This window comes from Lissotriton helveticus, chromosome 3_1 (assembly GCF_964261635.1).
Source record: "Lissotriton helveticus chromosome 3_1, aLisHel1.1, whole genome shotgun sequence".
Classification (NCBI taxonomy): Eukaryota; Metazoa; Chordata; class Amphibia; order Caudata; family Salamandridae; genus Lissotriton; species Lissotriton helveticus.
The window spans coordinates 1,868,404,260-1,868,423,566 of NC_136061.1; the positions used below are offsets into that span (position 1 = coordinate 1,868,404,260).

General features: G+C 43.5%; 1 protein-coding gene across 1 annotated transcript in view; it reads right to left on the reverse strand.

Annotated features, from left to right (window-relative positions):
- Nucleotides 1-19,307, reverse strand: part of LOC144825191 (mucin-2-like) — a 1,014,272-nt gene that overhangs the window by 454,755 nt on the left and 540,210 nt on the right. The window contains exon 26 of the mRNA XM_078684042.1: nucleotides 13,639-13,767. Coding sequence (XP_078540168.1) covers nucleotides 13,639-13,767 — 129 coding nt within the window. The remainder of the gene's footprint in view (nucleotides 1-13,638; nucleotides 13,768-19,307) is intronic.

The window sequence follows — 19,307 nt, forward strand, 5'->3', positions numbered from 1 at the left end:
CAAAATTACTATTCACTATTCAAACTAAACCATTCTGGGGAAGGTGATGGACAATGAAGGGGTTATATTTACTATACCCACTCTAATCTGAGCAAATTTGGGGAATGTATTGGACACTGAAGAGGTCAAGCTAACTTTTCCCACTACGGCTGAGCGTCAAACTCCGCTCCGCAGGCAGAGTTTTGGGAGTTTTGCCAACTCCGCGCTCGATTGCAAACACGGAGTTCAGGCAAAAACTCAGACTCCGCAGCAGAGCGGATTTGGGCCCTGCACCCATGACCAATTAAAGAGTAGGAAATAAGCACTTACCTGCTCTAGCATTCCCGGGATGCTCTCCCCCTTGCTGTGGTCTCTTCTCCTAGCCGTCCGCCATCCTAGCCGGTCACAAACCCCTTCATTGTACGTCTTAGGAGGACATCGCAAACGTGCATGCACAGTCCTTGCAAGATGTACAACGAAGGGGTTTGTGGCCGGCGAGGTTGGCGGACGGTGAGGAGGAGATCAGAGCAAGGAGACAGCCAGCCCAGAGAAGCCAGAGTGTTTATTTCCTACTTTTAAATGTATTATAGGTAGATGGGAGTGGAGCAGAGTTCCACACAGTTTATTTTCAACTCAGTGGAACTTCGCGTAGTGGCACTCTGCCAACTCCGCCCAGGGTGGATTCCCACTTCAGGTAAACCATTTGGAGTAAGGTGTTGGACACTAGAGGGGCCATATTTACTATCTCCAATATAAGCCTAACCACTTTTGATGGGGTAAAATGTAATATCCTTGCTCCAATCTAAACCTCTTTGAAAATACTTTGGCAAATAAAGTGGTCATAATTAATATTCCCACTCCAATTCAATCCTTTTAAGTAAGGTGTTGGGCACTCAAAAGGTCAGATTTACAACACCCACTCCAATCTAAACCATTTTGAGGTAGTTATTATAAATTACAACAAATAAATTCACTATTAAATCTATAATAATCATTTGTACTACTTCACTCCAAAATAATTTAAAAAGATATTTATATAAAATTACAAATATTACATGTGGTATTGAGGCTGAAAATGTAATGACATTTGTAAAAATATGATATAGTTAACAAACGATACACATTAAATAAATAGAGATCATGATCAATGATGAAACTGAGATTTTTGTCCTTCAGTACTGGCTGAGGACAGACTCCTGCTTCAGGAGGTCAGCAGGAATGATTCCAGAAGGAGGATTTCTTACCGAATTCCAGGACCTCGGTCTTTTCAGTTTTGAGTTTTAAAAGGTTGACAGTCATCCATGCCATTACAGAAGACAAGCAATCCCGAAACCGCTCTGCTGACATGCTGTTGTTTTGGGACAGCTACACTATCACTTGCGCTAGTGGTGTAAAATAAATGTTAAATAATGTGGGCTAGAGTGCCGAACCCTGGGGGACTCCTCCAGGGAGAGTAAACCTTTCAGATCTCAAACTGTCCCAATGGATGATTTGCTCCCTGGAATTAGGAAAGGAGGAGAGGAGGGCCAGGGCTTTACCCTTGACACCCACGGACTGCAATCGATTTAATAACACTGGATGGTTTACCGTGTCAAAAGCAGCCGTGAGGTCAAGCAATATTAAGGCCGTCCTACCCCCCTCATCCATAACCCTCCGTATCTCCTCGGTGGCCATAATCAGTGCAGACTCAGTTGAGTGTCGAGCTCTAAAGCCATGCTGCGTGGAGTCAAGAATGTTATTGACCTCAAGGTAAGCAGTTAGTTCCTGATTTATGGCTTTCTGCAAGACCTTAGAAGGCAGGGGCAGACAGGAAATTGGTCGATAGTTTTTTGCCTCCAGAGGACTAAGTGATGTTTTTTTTAGGATAGGTCTAATATAGGTCAGTTTCCAGACTTCAGGGAAAATCCCAGTATCAATTACTAAATTCAGTAATGGGGTCATTGATGCTCCTATCTCTTCTTACCAAGGTGGAGTATAAATGGAGGACAGGGGTCTAAAGGGGAACCCAATTTGGTTTGGGAGACTATGTCTTCTACTTGCTTTCTGTTCAGGCTAGTGAATTGGGAGAAAATGTGTTGATTGGGGTTGTTATCCCATACTTTCAATGTATTGTTACTGTTGGCCTCAGCTACCGTACGAAGTTCCTCATAAACCATTTGAACCGTTGTTCGAAAGAAGACAGCCAAATGGTCCACGAAAGTTTGATCTGGGACAAAGAGGAAGTCTCTGGGGCATCGGGACAGGGCTGTGACGGTTTTAAATAATTCTTTAGGAGAGTTCACAGCTTCCAAGATCTTGGCTTTGAAGTACGCTGTCTTGGCGGATATAATTGCTGCCTTATATTCCTTCAACGCTAGACCGTATTCAATCTTAAGATCCAAGCTGTAGGTCGATCGCCAAATACCCTACTTATGTCTGCATTTGATTTTTATTGTTTTTAGCTCCGTAGAGTACCAGGGGGAAGAGATTAGTCTCTTTTTGACAGTCTTAGTTACTTCCGGGGCCAGCGGACTAATTGCCTGCGTTACCCAGTTGTTAAACTCAGTAGCAGCCAGTTTAGGATCTGTGCTACAAATCTGATGTGATTTCAAGGCCAAAGTTATATCTTCTTGTGATATTTTGTTCCAGATCCGTGCTTTAATTATGGGGGTTCAGATTCTACGTGAATTATTAAGATTTAAGAGATTAATCGTTAAGGAAACAGTATAGTGATCCGACCAGAGTAATGGCAGCGAGCTGGTAACTTGGATGTGCGCATTGTTGGTGAAAATGCCATCCAGTGTGTGGCCAGCCTGATGTGTAGGATCCTTTAAAATTTGTCTCATTCCGATGCAAGCTAAGATATCGATTAAGTTTATAGTGTCGGGGTTACTTGTTTTCTCCAGATGGAAGTTAAAGTCCCCCAGAAGCGTAAAAGTGTCCTCATTAAAACAAGATTCCAAACGAGTTTGAAGTATAGTAATGAAGGCTTGTCTAGGGCCAGGTGGTCTATAAATTAGTATTCCTTGGAAGTATTGTGGTTTATTAAGTTTTATGCTTAATAACATAGCCTCCGCGTTCAGTTGCAGCTCTGGTGTCATGGTCACCTTGAAGCAAGCGCTGTGGATTAATCTGACGGAACTACATAGTTCCAGTCAGGGTCACTGGTATTGTTAGCCCAGGTTTCCGTTAGGAAGATCAGATCTGGTTTGTCGGTTTGAATAAGACACTCCAGGTCAGCTTTATGTTTCATGACTGACCTGGCATTAACCAGGACACATTTGATGACCTTAAAATAAATCCCATTTTGCCTCTGTGATGGAGCCTTGTGGTGCAAATCCGGATTTTCCTGCCCATGAATTAGTGGATTGGGATTGTTATCTTGAATAACTAACCTTGGCATGCTAGGTTTAAAGGGACTTAAGTTTTCCTCGTGATGACTATCTAAATCAATAGAGGGTATACGGGCAGAGCACCCACGATTAAGACCCAAAAGCTTGTCACGAGAGTAGGTCACCTTAGAAAATCGGGCAGGGGTCCTGACGCTGGACACGCTCCGGGCGCCAACGGGCTTGCCTTTGGCGCACCCGCTGCGCACTCACGCTGCGCAGATGCGGCATCCGGTCTTTTATAGCGGATGTAATGTGGAGGGAAAATGAAAGGCTAGAACGCTAACCGCTACACGGGTCCGCTCTGACAGACGGGCACCGTGATCAGCGGGATATTGACTACAGCAGGTAGGTCAACGAATGCTTTCCGATCCCCAGTGCAATATTTTAGCAGCAAACCAGAGTAAACAGTTAAAAAGATTTTTTTAAAACACTATTTTAAAACACAAGATAGTGATAGAAACAAGAACTTTTGTGCAGCAGCCCAATTTTACACTAGGCGCGGGCGCGGCGTCCTGTCTTTTATAACGGATGTGATGTGGAGGGAAAAGGAAAGGCTATAACGCTAACCGCTACACGGGTCCACTCTGACAGACGGGCACCGTGATCAGCGGGACATTGACTACAGCAGTAATCAGTTAAAAACGATTTTTTAAAAACACTATTTTAAAACACACGATAGTGATAGAAACAAGAACTTTCGCGCACCAGCCCAATACACTATAAATTAAACTCACAAAATTAAAATTAAAATTTCAAAATACAACTAAATAAATTAGCAAATAAACTAAAAATATAAGTAAAAATAAATAAAATAAATAAATAGATACCTAAAAATTAATAACTTAGAAACATTTTTAAAAAATCTGACTTACAATTTATATATATTAAAAAATCTCCTGAACATTCTCCCCTTTAAACCCTAAACCCCGCTACTAAAAAATACAAATGCAAATCTAAATTACAAGAAATAACAAATTAAAAAAATGTAACATTTAATTCTAATAATTCTATTTGAAATAAAAAACAAACTTTAAAAATTCAACAATACAACAAAAAATATGGCACACAACAACACAAAGATTACAAAATATCGAAAAGCAATATTTTAAAAAGCAATGTCAAAAACGACCCTAGCAAACATTATTCTTTTTTTTAAATGTGCTTATTGAAGTTTTGTATATAACGTTACTGCATCTGCACGACTAGACTTCTGAAAGCATGAGCATATGCAAGAAATGAGTACTAACACTGCGGCGGTCAATATCTCCACTTTGGAGCATACATTAAGGAAACATCATTACCCAACACATGAACAGTATGTCTCCCTTTAGAAAATAAGGGCCAGATTATGAGTTTGGCGGTCTTGCAGCAGGCCGCTACGCCAGCACCCCGCTGCGAGAACACCAAGCCTGTAAAAAAGTATAATCCTGGTGGGCAGTCCTGCGGCAGCGATCCCACAGCGGTGCCTTTCTAAGGCTCATAGGAGAGCCATAGAAAGGCACCACCGAAGGAGTGTCACTGCCCGTTCCTGAAGGACAGAAATGTACAATGTTGTGTATGTATTTCCATGTAGGTACAGGGTGCAGAAATACAGGGGGGCACACCAAGTGCCCCCCTGCATGCACTTTGATTCACAGAAGCATTAGGGGGCCCTGGATAACCCTTGTAAGTTGCCTCACAGTCATCCTTTCCATAGTGGGGCTCACCGGTGTGGGATGCGTCGCAGTGAGCTAACTCGTAATATGCTCGCCAGTGCCGCAGCGGCACTGCCAATATATTGCTGCCTCAGACCACTGTGTTACTGCTGCGGGATCAAGGATCCCGGCAGTAGCAGCGGTCCAGTGGCAGACCAACTGGTGTACTTGTACTACAGCGAGTGGACCCCCAATCCGGCATCCATAGATCACCACCGCAGGTTTGGTGGTTCCATGGGCCACCAAACTGGTATTCAAACCCTCAGTAAGCACAAAGAGGAAGAAGAAAAAGAAAAGGAAAACCAAAGTATAACGCTCTGGAAACTGCACTGGATGAAAAGGGGGGTACATCTAACAGATGTGGGGGAAGCCAGGGAGGATGGTCAGTAGGAACAACACATTAGCAATTGCCTGTAGCTAAGTGGGAGAGGGATACAAGGGTGTTGCTATAATGATACATTTGGCAGTGCCATGTTTTGGGAAGGGGCGGGGACCAGGCAGGGCAAGTCGTGTGTACGTTCAGCAATTTTGAGTTCCAGGCCAGCCTGTGTCCGATTGGAGAGTGATTGCAAGACTGTATGCTTGTGTACGCTAACTGTGTGTGGCACTTGAAAAAGAATGGAGGCAGCACCAAGTTCAAAGTCAATCAATTGAACCAAAGTTTGTTCAAAAATTATATTTTCTTTTTATTTTCTTATTCTCAAAGTGCACAAGACAGCCAACGTGTTTCGCTCCCCAACCACGGGAGCTTTGTCAGGGCAATTGTAGTGGGCGGTTAGTCTTTCAGTAGTGCAGTCAAGTTGAATAAAGAGAATCTGGCCAATGTAATGGAACAGATACTAGTACAGGTATTCCAAGAAGGGAATAAAGATATCACGAAGTATGAAGGGCCGTCGCGTAGTTCACACAGGTTTCATAAAAGAGTTATCCCAAGGGTATATATTAGTATCCTAGGTACACTGGACGTGAAACGATGTATGTGCAGTCCTTGATAAGCTGCCGACACACGTGCTACGAGAATATGTCCGGCAAAGACGGCCCGCGGCGGATTTTCTCAAACGGCGTGTGTGGCACTTGTAAGCTTGATGTATGGAGGGCACTCATCCGTTTTGGCCTCCGCCTGGAGTAAGAAGGTCTCCCAACACTCTCCGCCCATGTGGGAATGTCCTCGCATTTAAAGTAGCTTGAGAATGTGTGACATGGCTCTGCTCCACATCATTCGAACATTGAACGAGCGCAGAAGGTCAGGAGGGTCAAGGGACTTCCACACCTTAGCTATTTGGCATCTGAACACTATAAAGGCCAGATCAATGAAGTGGTGAAGGTGTTTGTCCCCATTAACTGGGGCGTATCCCCAACAGGGAGAATTTAGGTTTTGGTGTGAGATTCTGTGCTGACATCTTGGCTACTGTAGTCGTCACTTCTAGCCAGACTGGGCGCAACACTGTGCAGGACCATAGCATGTGGAAGAACTCTGCACTCTGTAATTTACAGAGGAGACATTCAGGGAACAGTGTTGGGAACAAGCACTTGATGTGTTGCGTAGAGAGATGGGTGTGGTGTACGTAATTGAATTGTCTGAAGCAGAACTGAGGGTTGCAGAATATCCCGTTCACCAACTGAAGAGCCCGGGCCCAGGGCAAATCAGACAGGTGCTGCTGTAGCACCCCATTCCATTTAGTATGGGCGAGGTGTGGTCAAAAGGAGAGGTGCTGAGTGAAGTGTTAAAGGATGTAATGACATGATGTGTGCTTACAGATGTCAACAACGTATGCAATATCGCTGGTGTAGGATGCTCTTCATACCTATTGGTCCATGTTTCACGAAGAGGATGTTTTATGGCATGAAACATTAGAAACTGCTCCACGTCCAGCCCGCAGGTGTCCATGACTTCCTGGAAAGGCATGACCATCCCTTGGTCTCCTTGGCATGGTGCATAGCAGTTTATCACCTGTAGTCATGTCTCCTAAAAAGCGCTTCAGTTTCATAACGCTTTATGCGTAACTGCTGAATTTGCTCAACCTGGGATACCAAACTGGCCAACTGCACCTCCAAGGTTCAGAGGTTGCTCTCGATAGCTGAGAGTTCCTCTAGCAAACGTCAGCATAACCCTCGACAGCCCGCCAAATAGGGACCTCAGCTTCCTGCTCATCAAAGCGGTGACAGGCTGCCGAGTCACACAGCCTATATCTGCATTACCTCTCAGGAGTGTAATACGTTCTGTTGATTTATTTGAAGTGGATTTGCCGGTGTCTACCATTAAGAGAAATACATCTCCCCCTTCACAGCAACACTGCCAGATACTGTCGTCGATATCCATATCTACGTCTCTCTGCTAGTCTTGACGAGCTTTCGATAAGTGCAGTCTCCTAGCTGCTTGTGAGAGGCTATAAATTCTAGTTTTCAGCTTAGTAGTTGAGAGATTACATATAACGTAGGTGAGAATTGACAACTCCACAGGTACCTGAAGATGTTCGCCCAGTAGGCTATGTAACACGAGACTGTTTTTCAGGAATTGTAATTGGCCCAAGATCGAAGATTTGTGCTCTTCTTCCAGTATATCATCCCATTTGCGTACCAACCCGTCTTGAAAAAGGTCACCCATCTTTACAATGCCAATTTTCTGTAACTTTTTAGAGACCTCCCCTTCCCTACCTGTCGGGAAGCAGAAGCACCATTCTAGGGGAACTAGTGGGGAGTACATAAATGCTCCTGTCCGTCTATCCAATAGATGTCGCCAAGCATGAACTGTAGAATTTAAACAGTCTGAGTAAGAGTATTGGGGTCAGCAGCATCTCTCTCCATATGTAAGTGCAGTAGGCCCTATGGCCCATGTAAAAGACACAGAATTGATGGACGGAATGCAGAACAAATCAAAACATTCACCCCCAGTCAAGAGATCGGGTTAAATCCATCATTCTTGTGCTCACCATGCGACCCAGTTTAGCCCTGGCCATGTGCAAATCAGTCTTGACCCTGTGCCTCATGGGAACAGTCCAGCCCGAACTGCCAAGCCCGGTCCTCCCTGGACCGGAAACAAGCATCCTAGGACCGGTTTCGGGGTTTCACCCCTCTTCAGCCAGGATACCTTGATTCCAGTGGCACAGTGAGCCCAGGACCGACGTCTGGGCATACCTGGCGCACTTAGGGCGAGAAAGCAAAAGACACACAATTGATGGACGGATTGCAGAACAAATCAAAACATTCACCCCGAGTCAAGAGATCCGGGTTAAATCCATATGCCTATTCCAATTACTCTCCGGGTCGAGTCATTACCTATTTCATCTCACCCTCTCAGGGCTAGCTCTTAATAGGACCAAGTTATCTCTGTGGCTGCATCTGCCTCCGATCAAAGACACAAACCAGACCATTTAGCATTCAGTATTTGCAATGTTGCCAATGTCTATTCAGGTCTTCTGGTCCAATATTCATTAGTTGCAGGGGTAAAGTGGGCAGTGCACTTATCCAGGACCTATATTCATTCATCACCTCTCTCCTATATTCGGGCATCCTCCTCCAGTGAAGTCTACTGCCCCATACAGGCGGTCTGCTCTGCTCCAATGCCAGGATCATGCCCCCTGTAGTGTCCAGAATTACTTCGGGCAGGCCAAACTTCCCTTTTAATTAGACCTAATTTTCTGCTCCCTTTTCCATAGATGTGCTCTGCATTGGCTCTTCCCAGTGACATAGGCAGCCTAGTTGGTTTTTGACACCCCTAGTCCTGTTGGGACTGTGTAGTAGTAGGGGGAGCTGGGAGAAGACACCCGGCCGCCACTTCCAGCCAAACTCCTCAGATCTCACCCATACTTAAGCTCTGGCAAACCTCACCACTACAGCCGAGTCGCACTGGTCACCCTAACCAAGAGCCATCTTGGCGGTCATTGTGTGTTCGGCGGAAATTCATCTGGTAGCTCCCCTCTGTCTTTGCCTACAGAGACAAAAGATTACCTATTTGCTTGCCAGTGTAGAAAAAACAGGAAGATGGCTGCCTCATTACGCTCATTTCACTCATCCCTCCCCAGTTGGCTGTTTCAAGAGCATGCCAGCGTGGACATTTTTTTTACTTTTACGGTTACAAAGTTGTCGCATTTTAGCATTTTGGGGGTTGTCTTGGGGGAGGTTTGTTTTGTTCTGAGTTTTGATTTGCAAAGAGTAACTTACCCTTCGGTGCACCGCAGTGTGTCTGTTTGAGCAGAAAGGGCTAGGAAAATTGTACTTACTACCCCACTTCCTGGTTGAGGCTGACATATTGGAGGTTAGCGCTCTAGCGCTTCTGTGGTAAATATGTCTCTGACACAGTGTGTAAAAGTATGTTCTTATTCCCACAACAGGTAGAGTGGCAGTCACACAGCTCATCAAGCCGCAGCACAACTGTTAGTTCTCAACGGTTCCCCACTGAAAATTAAAGCCTTAGCATTTTCCTCACACGCTCGGTAGCAACCTCGCACGATGGGAAGAATGCCAACATGACACATCTCCCTTTTTTATACAATGCAATAGAACTTGAGTAAAGCAGATAAAATACAGTGCCAAACCAAATATACAAGTAGGTGCAATACAGAAGGAAACACAAAACACAATAGCATGAAAAGCTAGATAACAATTTCAGGTACATGAATGTAATGATTAATCAACAATGTAATCATTGTACTTGGCAGGCAATTTGATCTGTCTGCCCAGACACGTAACTTTGGCACCACATTCTATTACTGAAGCTCTCTGTGTACCCAGTGGCAAAGGTGACCCACCACCACTGCTGGACATACTATCCCCCTGTACACCATCCATGAGTGTTTCATCAGTGTGCACCAAGAATCTTCCCTCAAAACTCTCCATGTTGGAATTGGTCCACATACTTATATCTTCACCAATGTTTTCATCCCAAATCCATGAACGTGAAGGGCGACCACAGCTCCTCTTCCATGAGAAGATTTTGTTGCATTTGGCCAGCTTGCTGCATTGCCAAACCTTACCATCTTCTAATTCAGCAGAACACCCAGAGACTTTCCTTACTCTCATTGGTTCAGAGTTGGCAACTCCCTTTCCTCACCAACCTACTAGACTTGACTCGCACCCACTCTCCCTCACCCAAGGTTACAACTTTGGTGCTCCTCTTTTTGTCCAAATATTCCCTGTACATGTTGTGAGCTTTTTCAAGATTGGTTTTGACATTTTCTTATGACCATTTGCAGTGCAATTCTTGAGACATCCATGCCAAATTGCCTCTGGTGAAGGGAGCTCTTCTCGTCAGAATCTTGAAAGGGCTGTGTCCTGTTATGCTAGGAGTGATGTGATACACCCATACCAATTTATTGAGTTCTTGTTACCAATTCCTACCAGCACATATAGCTGCTTGAATACTGCCAATAATGACTCTGTTAAACCTCTCAACCAAACCATTACAAGCAGGGTGATACACAGTGGTCTGACTTTCCTTGATGCCATTTCTTTTTCAGAAACAAGTACATTTTTCTGCCACAAATTGTGGCCCATTATCGCTCAAGAGCATTTTGGGGATGCCCTCTCTCAAGAATAGTTTCAAGAAATACAACAACATTAGTACTTTCAGAAGTTTCACAGGTCTTCAATTCAGGCCATTTAGAATACATGCTGAACATCACCAAGATGTATTTGGGTACCCCCATACCATCTAACACAGGACCCAGGATGTCAATGGTCAAATCCTCCCATGGTATAATTCTGTTACTCAAGGGTGGTCTTAACATGATCAGGTATTTATCCGTATTGCTGCAATGTTGGCACATTCTGACACATTCCTCCTTGGCCGTGTCCATACCAGGCCACCAATACGAGCACTTAAGTCTATGCTTAGACTTAACAATGCCTTGATGTCCCTCATGTGTATTCTCTCCTGTATGCAATGTGGCGGTATGATTCTGTTATTCCTTAGAAGGAATCTGGAACAGGAGATAGATATTTCATCTCTAAGCTCCCAAATATTCTTGCATTGATTTTAAATAGACTTCTTGTCTGGCCAACCGTGCAACGTGTAATCCTTAACCTTTTCAAAGTGCTGTCCTTCCTGTAACCGGTTTCCCAATCGGCCACTGTAATGTTCCCCAAATTATCTTCAACACTTGCTACACTGTAGTCATCCCATTCACATGCATCTTTACCATCACTTTGCAAGGGTGAACTGCTGAGCTAGTCAGCCACACTATATTTTTTTCCAGGGATGTACTCAATAATATATGTGTAATCATTTAAACGAAGTGACACTCTAGCAATGTGGGTAGTAGCAATGCTAGACCCTTCAGCGGTTAACAGGATAACACTTTCACTAGTGGCTTATAGGCTCTTTGTATAGCGAACTCCTTACCGCAGACAAACTGTCTGAACTTAGATGTGGCCCATACACATGCTAACATCTCCTGTTTTCTCACGGAATATTTTTCTTGAGGAGGGGTGTGGGACCTGGAAGCAAAAGAAAGGATGCCCTCCACTACGTCACTTGAAATCTGGCAGAGGACAGCACCAGGTCCCTTACCGCTGGTGTCCATAGTGCATCTGCTAGATGCAGCCTTCCTAACTGTGACGTGGCTTTTGTAGGACTTTTCCCCATACCTTTTGCAAGCCATTCCCAAAGGCAGCAACAGTGTTTTTTACATGCACCCCACACGTGGCTGGTCTGCCTCAATTGCCAGAGTCAGTTTGCGTCCCCAGTATGGCCCTGCTAGGCCAGCCTGACCTTGGTGATCATATCAATGAAAGAAGCTTTTGGCATGTAAACAGAAAATAAAGGGTTAGACCAACTATTCTCTGTGTTCCCCATATTTCCAGCTACTGCCTTGACTCCTTGTGTGACAGACACACCAAGGGCCTCATTTAAGACATTTTGGCAAATGGCAGGAATGCACTCTATTTAAGCAATTCTGTGCATTTTAATCCCTTCTGCCTGTACTGATGGTGTTTCGGCAGCCAAGCGCCAACATAGACACCCTTTAACCATGGTGCAAGAGTGCCTCCATTGGAGGCAGGATTGTTTTTGTGCAGGAAGGTGTACCTTCAGGCACGAAAACAATCCTAAGTGGGAACAATGAGTGGAGATTAAGTTATTTCTCCTCATTACACCTCATCTCAGGAGATGTATGGATTTGGAGATTTACAAGTTTTTGTAAATCAGGGGCAGCGTAAAATCCGATGAGTGTTGTGTGGGAAAACCCATCTCAACACCCATGGAATGCTTCCCGGGAGCAGAGGAAGGCGACACAGTGATTTGCGCTGTATTACCTTATTCGTGATTTATAAGGCAACTCAAAGCCACCCCAACTTTACATGGTGCAAAAATGATGCAGTGCTCTCATGAATAAGCCCCCAACTTTATGAAACACAGAGCACCAAGTACTTTTGAATACTGTCTTATATATGTCACCTAGAGGGCGTTGGAAAGCCAAGCACAGCTTGAACCTTCCTGGAGACAAATGTCTGGCTCTGGCTAGGCCTTTGTGCCCTGGGAACTGGCAAGCTAAAAGGGAGCTGAGCCAAGCTTTGTAGGCACCCTGGCTCCCTAGCAAAAACTGAAAAAAATACATGAGAGCAGACCAATAAATAAGTGTAGTTTAATGTACTGAATATTTCGACCAAAACTAGAATGCAAGAGGAATGACAGAACATGTCTGTCTGAAGCCAAGCTACACTTAAATTATTATTACTATTTATGAGCTGTATGTGTAACTATTGTGCCACACAGGGTGGTGCAAAAGTGATGCAAACCTTAAAACAGATTTTTGAAGCCATGCAAAGCCACTTGTGTGACTTTGTGCAGCTCCAAAAATCTGGAGTATTGCAATACAGCGCAATTGCTGGGTTGCCTAACTCTGCTTGGAAAGGCATTCCATGGGCGTTGCATGGGTGTTTCTAGCCAACACCAATGGATTTTGATACATCCCCAGGTTTACAAGAACTTGTAAACCTGGGGATGTGCCAAAAAGATGGGACTCCCCAGGTGAGGTGTAATGAGGAAAATATCTTTATTTGCCCCCGTTACTTCCTCTCTCTATGTGTGCTGCATTCTGCAGCACACATGGACCGAGGATTCTGCCTCTCAGGGTTGTTTTTGTGGAGGAACGTATGCCTTCCTGCACAAAAATAATCCTGTCTGCAAGGCAGGCACCCTTGCGCCATGGTGCAAAGGTGTCTGCGTTGGCGCTAGGCAGCCAAAACAGTGCCAGCACAGGGGCAAGGATAGGAATGCGTTGTATTTTTGGGAATATATAGCATTCCTGACCTTTTCCTGTAACACAATGCAGCACAGCAAGGCAACTTGCTGCACTGCATTGTGTTACTCTGCCATAAATATGGCCCTCTCTGTTTTGTCTACATGGAGACAAAGGTCCTCCTGTGGGGCAATTAGTGCTTGAGTACAGAGATTTCTCCAGTCAGATACATGACACTTCCCTTTCAATTAAGGTATGGGCAAGAGGCATTCCTTCATGGTAATGAAAAAGCCTAGCTTTCCAACATGTAGCTGCTGGAGATGTCTGTCCTCAATAGAGGAGGAACCAGAGGCATACAATTCTTGGCACCCACAGCAGGCATAGCTCACAGCGCAGAGATATCAAGAGGTGTCTTACCTTCCAGGCCTGGCATCTGCGGATTGCACTGTGCACTGGGATTCAAGCAGGTCTTTGTGCAGGGACCACCACATGCTTTGTAGCTCCACTTGCACCCTTTTTTAGGGTTGTAGTAATCGCACAAGATTGCTGGTTGAGAAACATGTAGAAAACAATGTTAATTTATGAGAAAAAATAAAGCACCTTTTTATTGATATGTTTTATTCTTCTAATGGCAATGCACCGAACAGATGGACAACCGGAAATACTAATTGCACTATCCCCTGACTTCCACTTCACACTACCCCAACGAAGATCTAGGGGGAAGCGGATTTAGAGATACCTCGCATACACTTTTTAGAAAAATCAAGCAATTTTGTGCACTTTGTTGGCCAAGTATAGTCAAAGATTAATCTCACTGTATCTGTTGCAGTGAAGAACAAATTCAGTGGGATAAGTGAGTGATGCCAGGACAAGGACCAGGCCATGACCAGACTACCATGTCTAAGTCTTGCTGCCTAAGTGCCTTCCTCTTCTAACAGTCTGACCCGCTTGTTGTATTGCAGTGGCATACTCCCAATGGGGTAGCACATTTAATTAGTCTACTCAAGGTTGAAAAATATGAATGTTACAGAAATATTATGTACTTCACATGCTAGGAATAGATTGCTTAAACAATAGTAATATAAATTATGGAACTGCGCGTGTTGTTCCCAATCCTCTATTCATAATGCATTTGTTCAGAATTAGTCTCTAAAGGTACAATACATCACTTTGGCAGTCTAAGCAACAATGAATGCACAGTGTAGTAAGACACTTGACTTTTGTTCATAGGAAGTCGTGCACTGGCTTAGAAAAAATTGTTAATGATGCCCATTGGAAGGTACTCAAAATTTCTCGGTTATTTTGGCCACCATGGTTGAGCTCATTTTTAAGTTTTGGTACAGGAGAAGAGAATTTGTGCCACTGCTTCCTGCACCGCGTCTGATACCACCAAGCTTTTGGAGATTGCATACTGCAAGCCACTTGGAAGCTTTAAGACTTCAGTGGTGTGTGGTGCTGGCCCTGGCTCCTGGGGAGGCTGCAGAACGACCTCCTCCAGTGAGGTGGGAAAGAGACTCTATTCATGCAGGATTCAAGGAGACACTCATTCTTTCAGATCCTCCTACCTTGTTAGATGAACTCTTCTTGGGTAGCTACGGTTATCCTGCTTCTGTTCTCTACTGTTTACGGGCAGGGCAGCAACATGGCTGCACTGGTATGTGCTGCATGCTTGGCAGCCAAAGTGATAGTGTAATTTGCCGCTGGCTCGAGAACAATGAACCTAACCAGCATCCCCACCTTGCCTGCCAACAAGGCGAAACTGAGTCACCTCTAAGGAGGTATTTTATTGTATAATTTCGAATAAGCAAAAGATGTGAAGGACAAAGCTTCTTGATATGGTTAGATGAGGGTTGGTAGGACAGAGTACTGCACAAGATGGGTGAGACTAAGGGCCACTCTGTATAATAAAGTGACATCACGGAGGGCTTTCCCTGTACCGGATGGCAGTGTAGAAAATATAAACAGAGGCACAAGGCATTTTCAGAATCGAGATTTCACCAGTGATGGTTATGCAATAGTGATTTCCCCATACTGAACTGGGTTCAAGGTGGCAGGATCCACAACGACTGGATGTTGCCAGTGTGCTTTGAAACACTACAGACTCATGGCGAACATCTACCTATCCTCTGGCTGCTGCGTGTCTTGCAGTACCCTGTAGGTATGGAGGGCTGCCCAGATACTAGCCACATATTGGATGCTTGCCCCACTATAGGTCAAAAATGGCATGTAGCAAAGGATTTCCTAGAGAGAGGAGGTGAGGGACTGGGAGCTGGATGAGCAGTCTAGTACCAGGGCTCCTAGGCTTATGTCACAAAGACAAATTAGGACTACTGTTCCTAAAGAGAAAGAAAACTTATTGACAGGTTGTGCATAACTCGGGGATATGCACAACGGCAGACAGCAGGACTGTTTCATGTTGCTCTCACACATCCCAAAGGGATGTCATGCTTCATCATAGGGCTATCGCTCCTCGTTGGGCCAGAGCTGCAACACCCAACGGGTCCCCCGAAGGGTCACTTGCGCTGAGATCTTTTATTGGTATGCTGTATGATGAATGCAAGGTAGAGTTCATGTGGGGTGGTATCTAATGTCTGGCCACCAACTACTTTTAATAACTGGACTGCCCTGTCAGATTAAAAACCTTTATAGGTAAATGCTACCAATTGGATAATAGAGCACCCTGGTTGTCTGATGTCAGTTCCCTCTTTAGGGTCCAAGAGTTGGATATGGCACGACCGCACCACCTTATTGCGAGTCCACCAGACTCGCAATAAGCCCCTATGTGTTTTTCATGGAAAGATTAGAATCCATCCAGAAACAAAGATAATTAACTTTTTGCCCACTTTTACATAAAGACTATCAAGTTTTACTTCCTCAAACTGATTTGTATTATGGTTTATTTTTGTATCCTCGGCTAATAGGAATACATTTTTTCTTTTATGGTTTAATTGGAGTAGATTTTGAGGACATCCATGTTTTAATGTTTCTCAGACATTTTATTACAGTGGTGGTACTGGCGAAATAGGAAATCAACTCAAAATTATGCCATGAATCCCATATGACACTCACAGACTCGCAGAAGGATATCAGTGAAGAATTTTGATGATTGAAGTTTCTTGTTGGAAAGTGGTTTATTAGTAGTGATAAATAGTGACTTACCACTAGTAATAAGGCCACAAACATAATAAAATGTTCAGTTAGGGTCTCAATAAATTCTTTACTTGCTCAACCCTTGGTGGCTAGCAATGAGTAGGCTAGCGTAACTTAGTAGACAGGTGTGTAAAGCATTTTAAAACAACAATACAGTAAATATATGACACAACACACAACAAAAATCTGATTTCAATTTATAAAAATATATTTATTTTTAATGAACAAATAGACACCAAAATAACAACAATCATACTTAGAGGACCGGAGATATCAATTTGTTTATTGAATAAACACTTTCTAATGCTTAAAAACATATAGTGCCACTTTGAGACATCTGGTCACGCTCAGAGATGCGCGCTTAAAGTTTGCTTATTTTAATATTCTGCACACTTGGTATTGGTCTCCTGGTAAATTGCAGATCATCTAGTTCCCATTGCAGCATGCTGGAGGTACTCTGGCGCACCATGTGATGATTTGTACCACATTGGTCATGCCCTGCATTAGATTCATATTAGCATTGTATATGGGGAATTTTAAGTTCAACTAATTTTATTACTTTAAGGAGTCAGACAAAATAGCTCTGTTACATGACTTTCCTGATTTAGATAATACAACTTCCTATTGGCGTAGATTGATGTCAAAGGCTCTTATGGTGGCCAAGATGTGCATTTTAAAACATTGGCGTACTGCACTGGTGCATCACAAAGAGTGGATAGCTGAGCTTTTTAGATTAGCCACGTATGAATGCTGAATTTACAGGGGTCAAGATTAAATCATGTTTTTGATGAGGCTTGGAGTCCTATTTTGAGGCTTTGTGATCATTGACAGTTTTCCTTAAGCATGTGACCACCTCTTTGTCTTTTGTCCCGATTAAACCAGAATGGTGTATGGACTGCATTTATTTTAGGATTAGTGTTTGGAATGCTAAGCTTGAGGCTTGTGATGCTATCTGTTTGTTTAAGAAGAGTACGTTTTATGTGTGGAAGAGTTATCCTAGTCAGGCTTCTCCAACGAGTATCTTGTGAGCTACTGGTAGCTCTCCATCCATTGATAAGTAGCTCTCCTGTGCAAAGCAATATCTACTAAAGTTTGCTTGGTCAAATTGTATGTATACCAACACTGAGAGTGTGTATTAGAAAGAAAGGTGTGTTTTTTCAGCTGATGTTTGGAAGAAATTGACTTAACTTCCAAAATATATTTAACGCTGATATCAGAGAGATAATTCATATGGCATGTAAAGGTTTATAACTCAAATTATTACTTTGGTGCCAGTGATATTGCAGCTATGGTAGTTATCCCCATGTACAGGCAGTCCAAATTTACAAGGTATTTTTTACATTAAAGCTGGCAACCTTGCCTGATGAACTGAGGTGATCACAGATTGTAATCCTGCATATTATTGCCACTAAAATATTCTTGTCTACTGTGATCACTATTACGATACTAAAGGACATATTTACAAGCTAATGATGCAGAATGGTGCTGCAAACCATCTTGCTGCGCTTAGCTAGGTCATTAGGAAAGTGCAGGGATGCTTCATATTCACAACAATGCGACGCATCCCTGTGCTTTCCTCTGCACTGGCGCACAATAGTCTGCCTAACACCATCATGGTGTAAGTTTGCCTGCATTGCACGGATGATTGTTTTTGTGCAGGAAGAGACAACTTCCTGCACAAAAACAATAATTGATGGCATTTTCCTCCTTCCATGTATGTGACAGAATGCAGTCCACATAGAAAAAGGAAACAACGAGGAGAAATAAAAGTATTTTTTCTTGTTGCGCCACTTTAACTCCTCCCCTGGGGAAGCAATATAATCTGACGCTCTCCCTGGTTTAAGAAACCTTGTACATCTGAGAATGCATCAGAATCCATGGGTGTTGCGTAGGAACACCAACAGCAACACCCATGGAATGCCCCTCTCACACAGAGTAATGCATAAAAGGGGGGCATGTTTACAAGGCCATGAAAAGCCACGTAGGATGCCTTTGCGTGGCCTTGTAAATATGGGCCCGCACACTGCGCCACCGGAGCGTAAAAAGGTGCCGCTCCGGTGGTGCAAGGAGCTTCTAAATAAGCCCCTAATAATGTTAATAGCTCAGAAAAATTTTCTTTCAACTTAAGTAGCTGTTATTACAAAGAAGGTTGGAGACACTGCTGCCAGATAACTGTGTTGGTTAATTGTGATAACTCTACTGTTCTTTATTTATTTGTTTATTTATTTATTTCTTCTCTTTCTTTTCTCCCTCCTTTCTTCCTTTTTTATGATCCTAGTATTCTTCATGGGGATCTTATTTATTATTGTGTTTATGATGTACATTGTGGGATACTTTGCATGTTATTAAAATAGTGGTCATGTATTATACAAATCACAATAAAGAAATGTTCTTAAAACAATAAAACATGATATTTTTATGAACAATTGGACACCAAAACAACAACAAAAATCAATGTAGGGAACTGGACATAAAAATTTGTAAAGAATAAACTCTTTTTAGTGCTTAAAACATATACTGCCACTTTGGGATACCTGGATGTGCTTGACGGGGACAGAGTCAAAGTTTGAGGCCAACAGTGATGGAGCCCTTGTCAGATACACTAAGCATCTTAGCACCTTCAGAGTTTAAAACTTTCTGGAGGATTTTTCTCTCAATGTCGAGCAGTCACCTCCAGCAGCCCAATTTCGACAAAACATCGTCGGATTGCTTTTCACAAGGCCTCGGTCAAATCCTGGAAGTCTGGAACTCCGGAACTTTCAGTGGGACGAACCTGAAATCCAGGCTTGGTCGACGTTAAAGGTAGCCAGCTTAACTCTCGACGTCACCTTATTAAACTTTTTGATAAAAAGTGACCAACCTAACCAAACTTCTGGATTTTCTTTCAGAAGGTCTTCTTGAGGGTTCAAAGTGTCCGAAACACAAAGCTAAAGGTC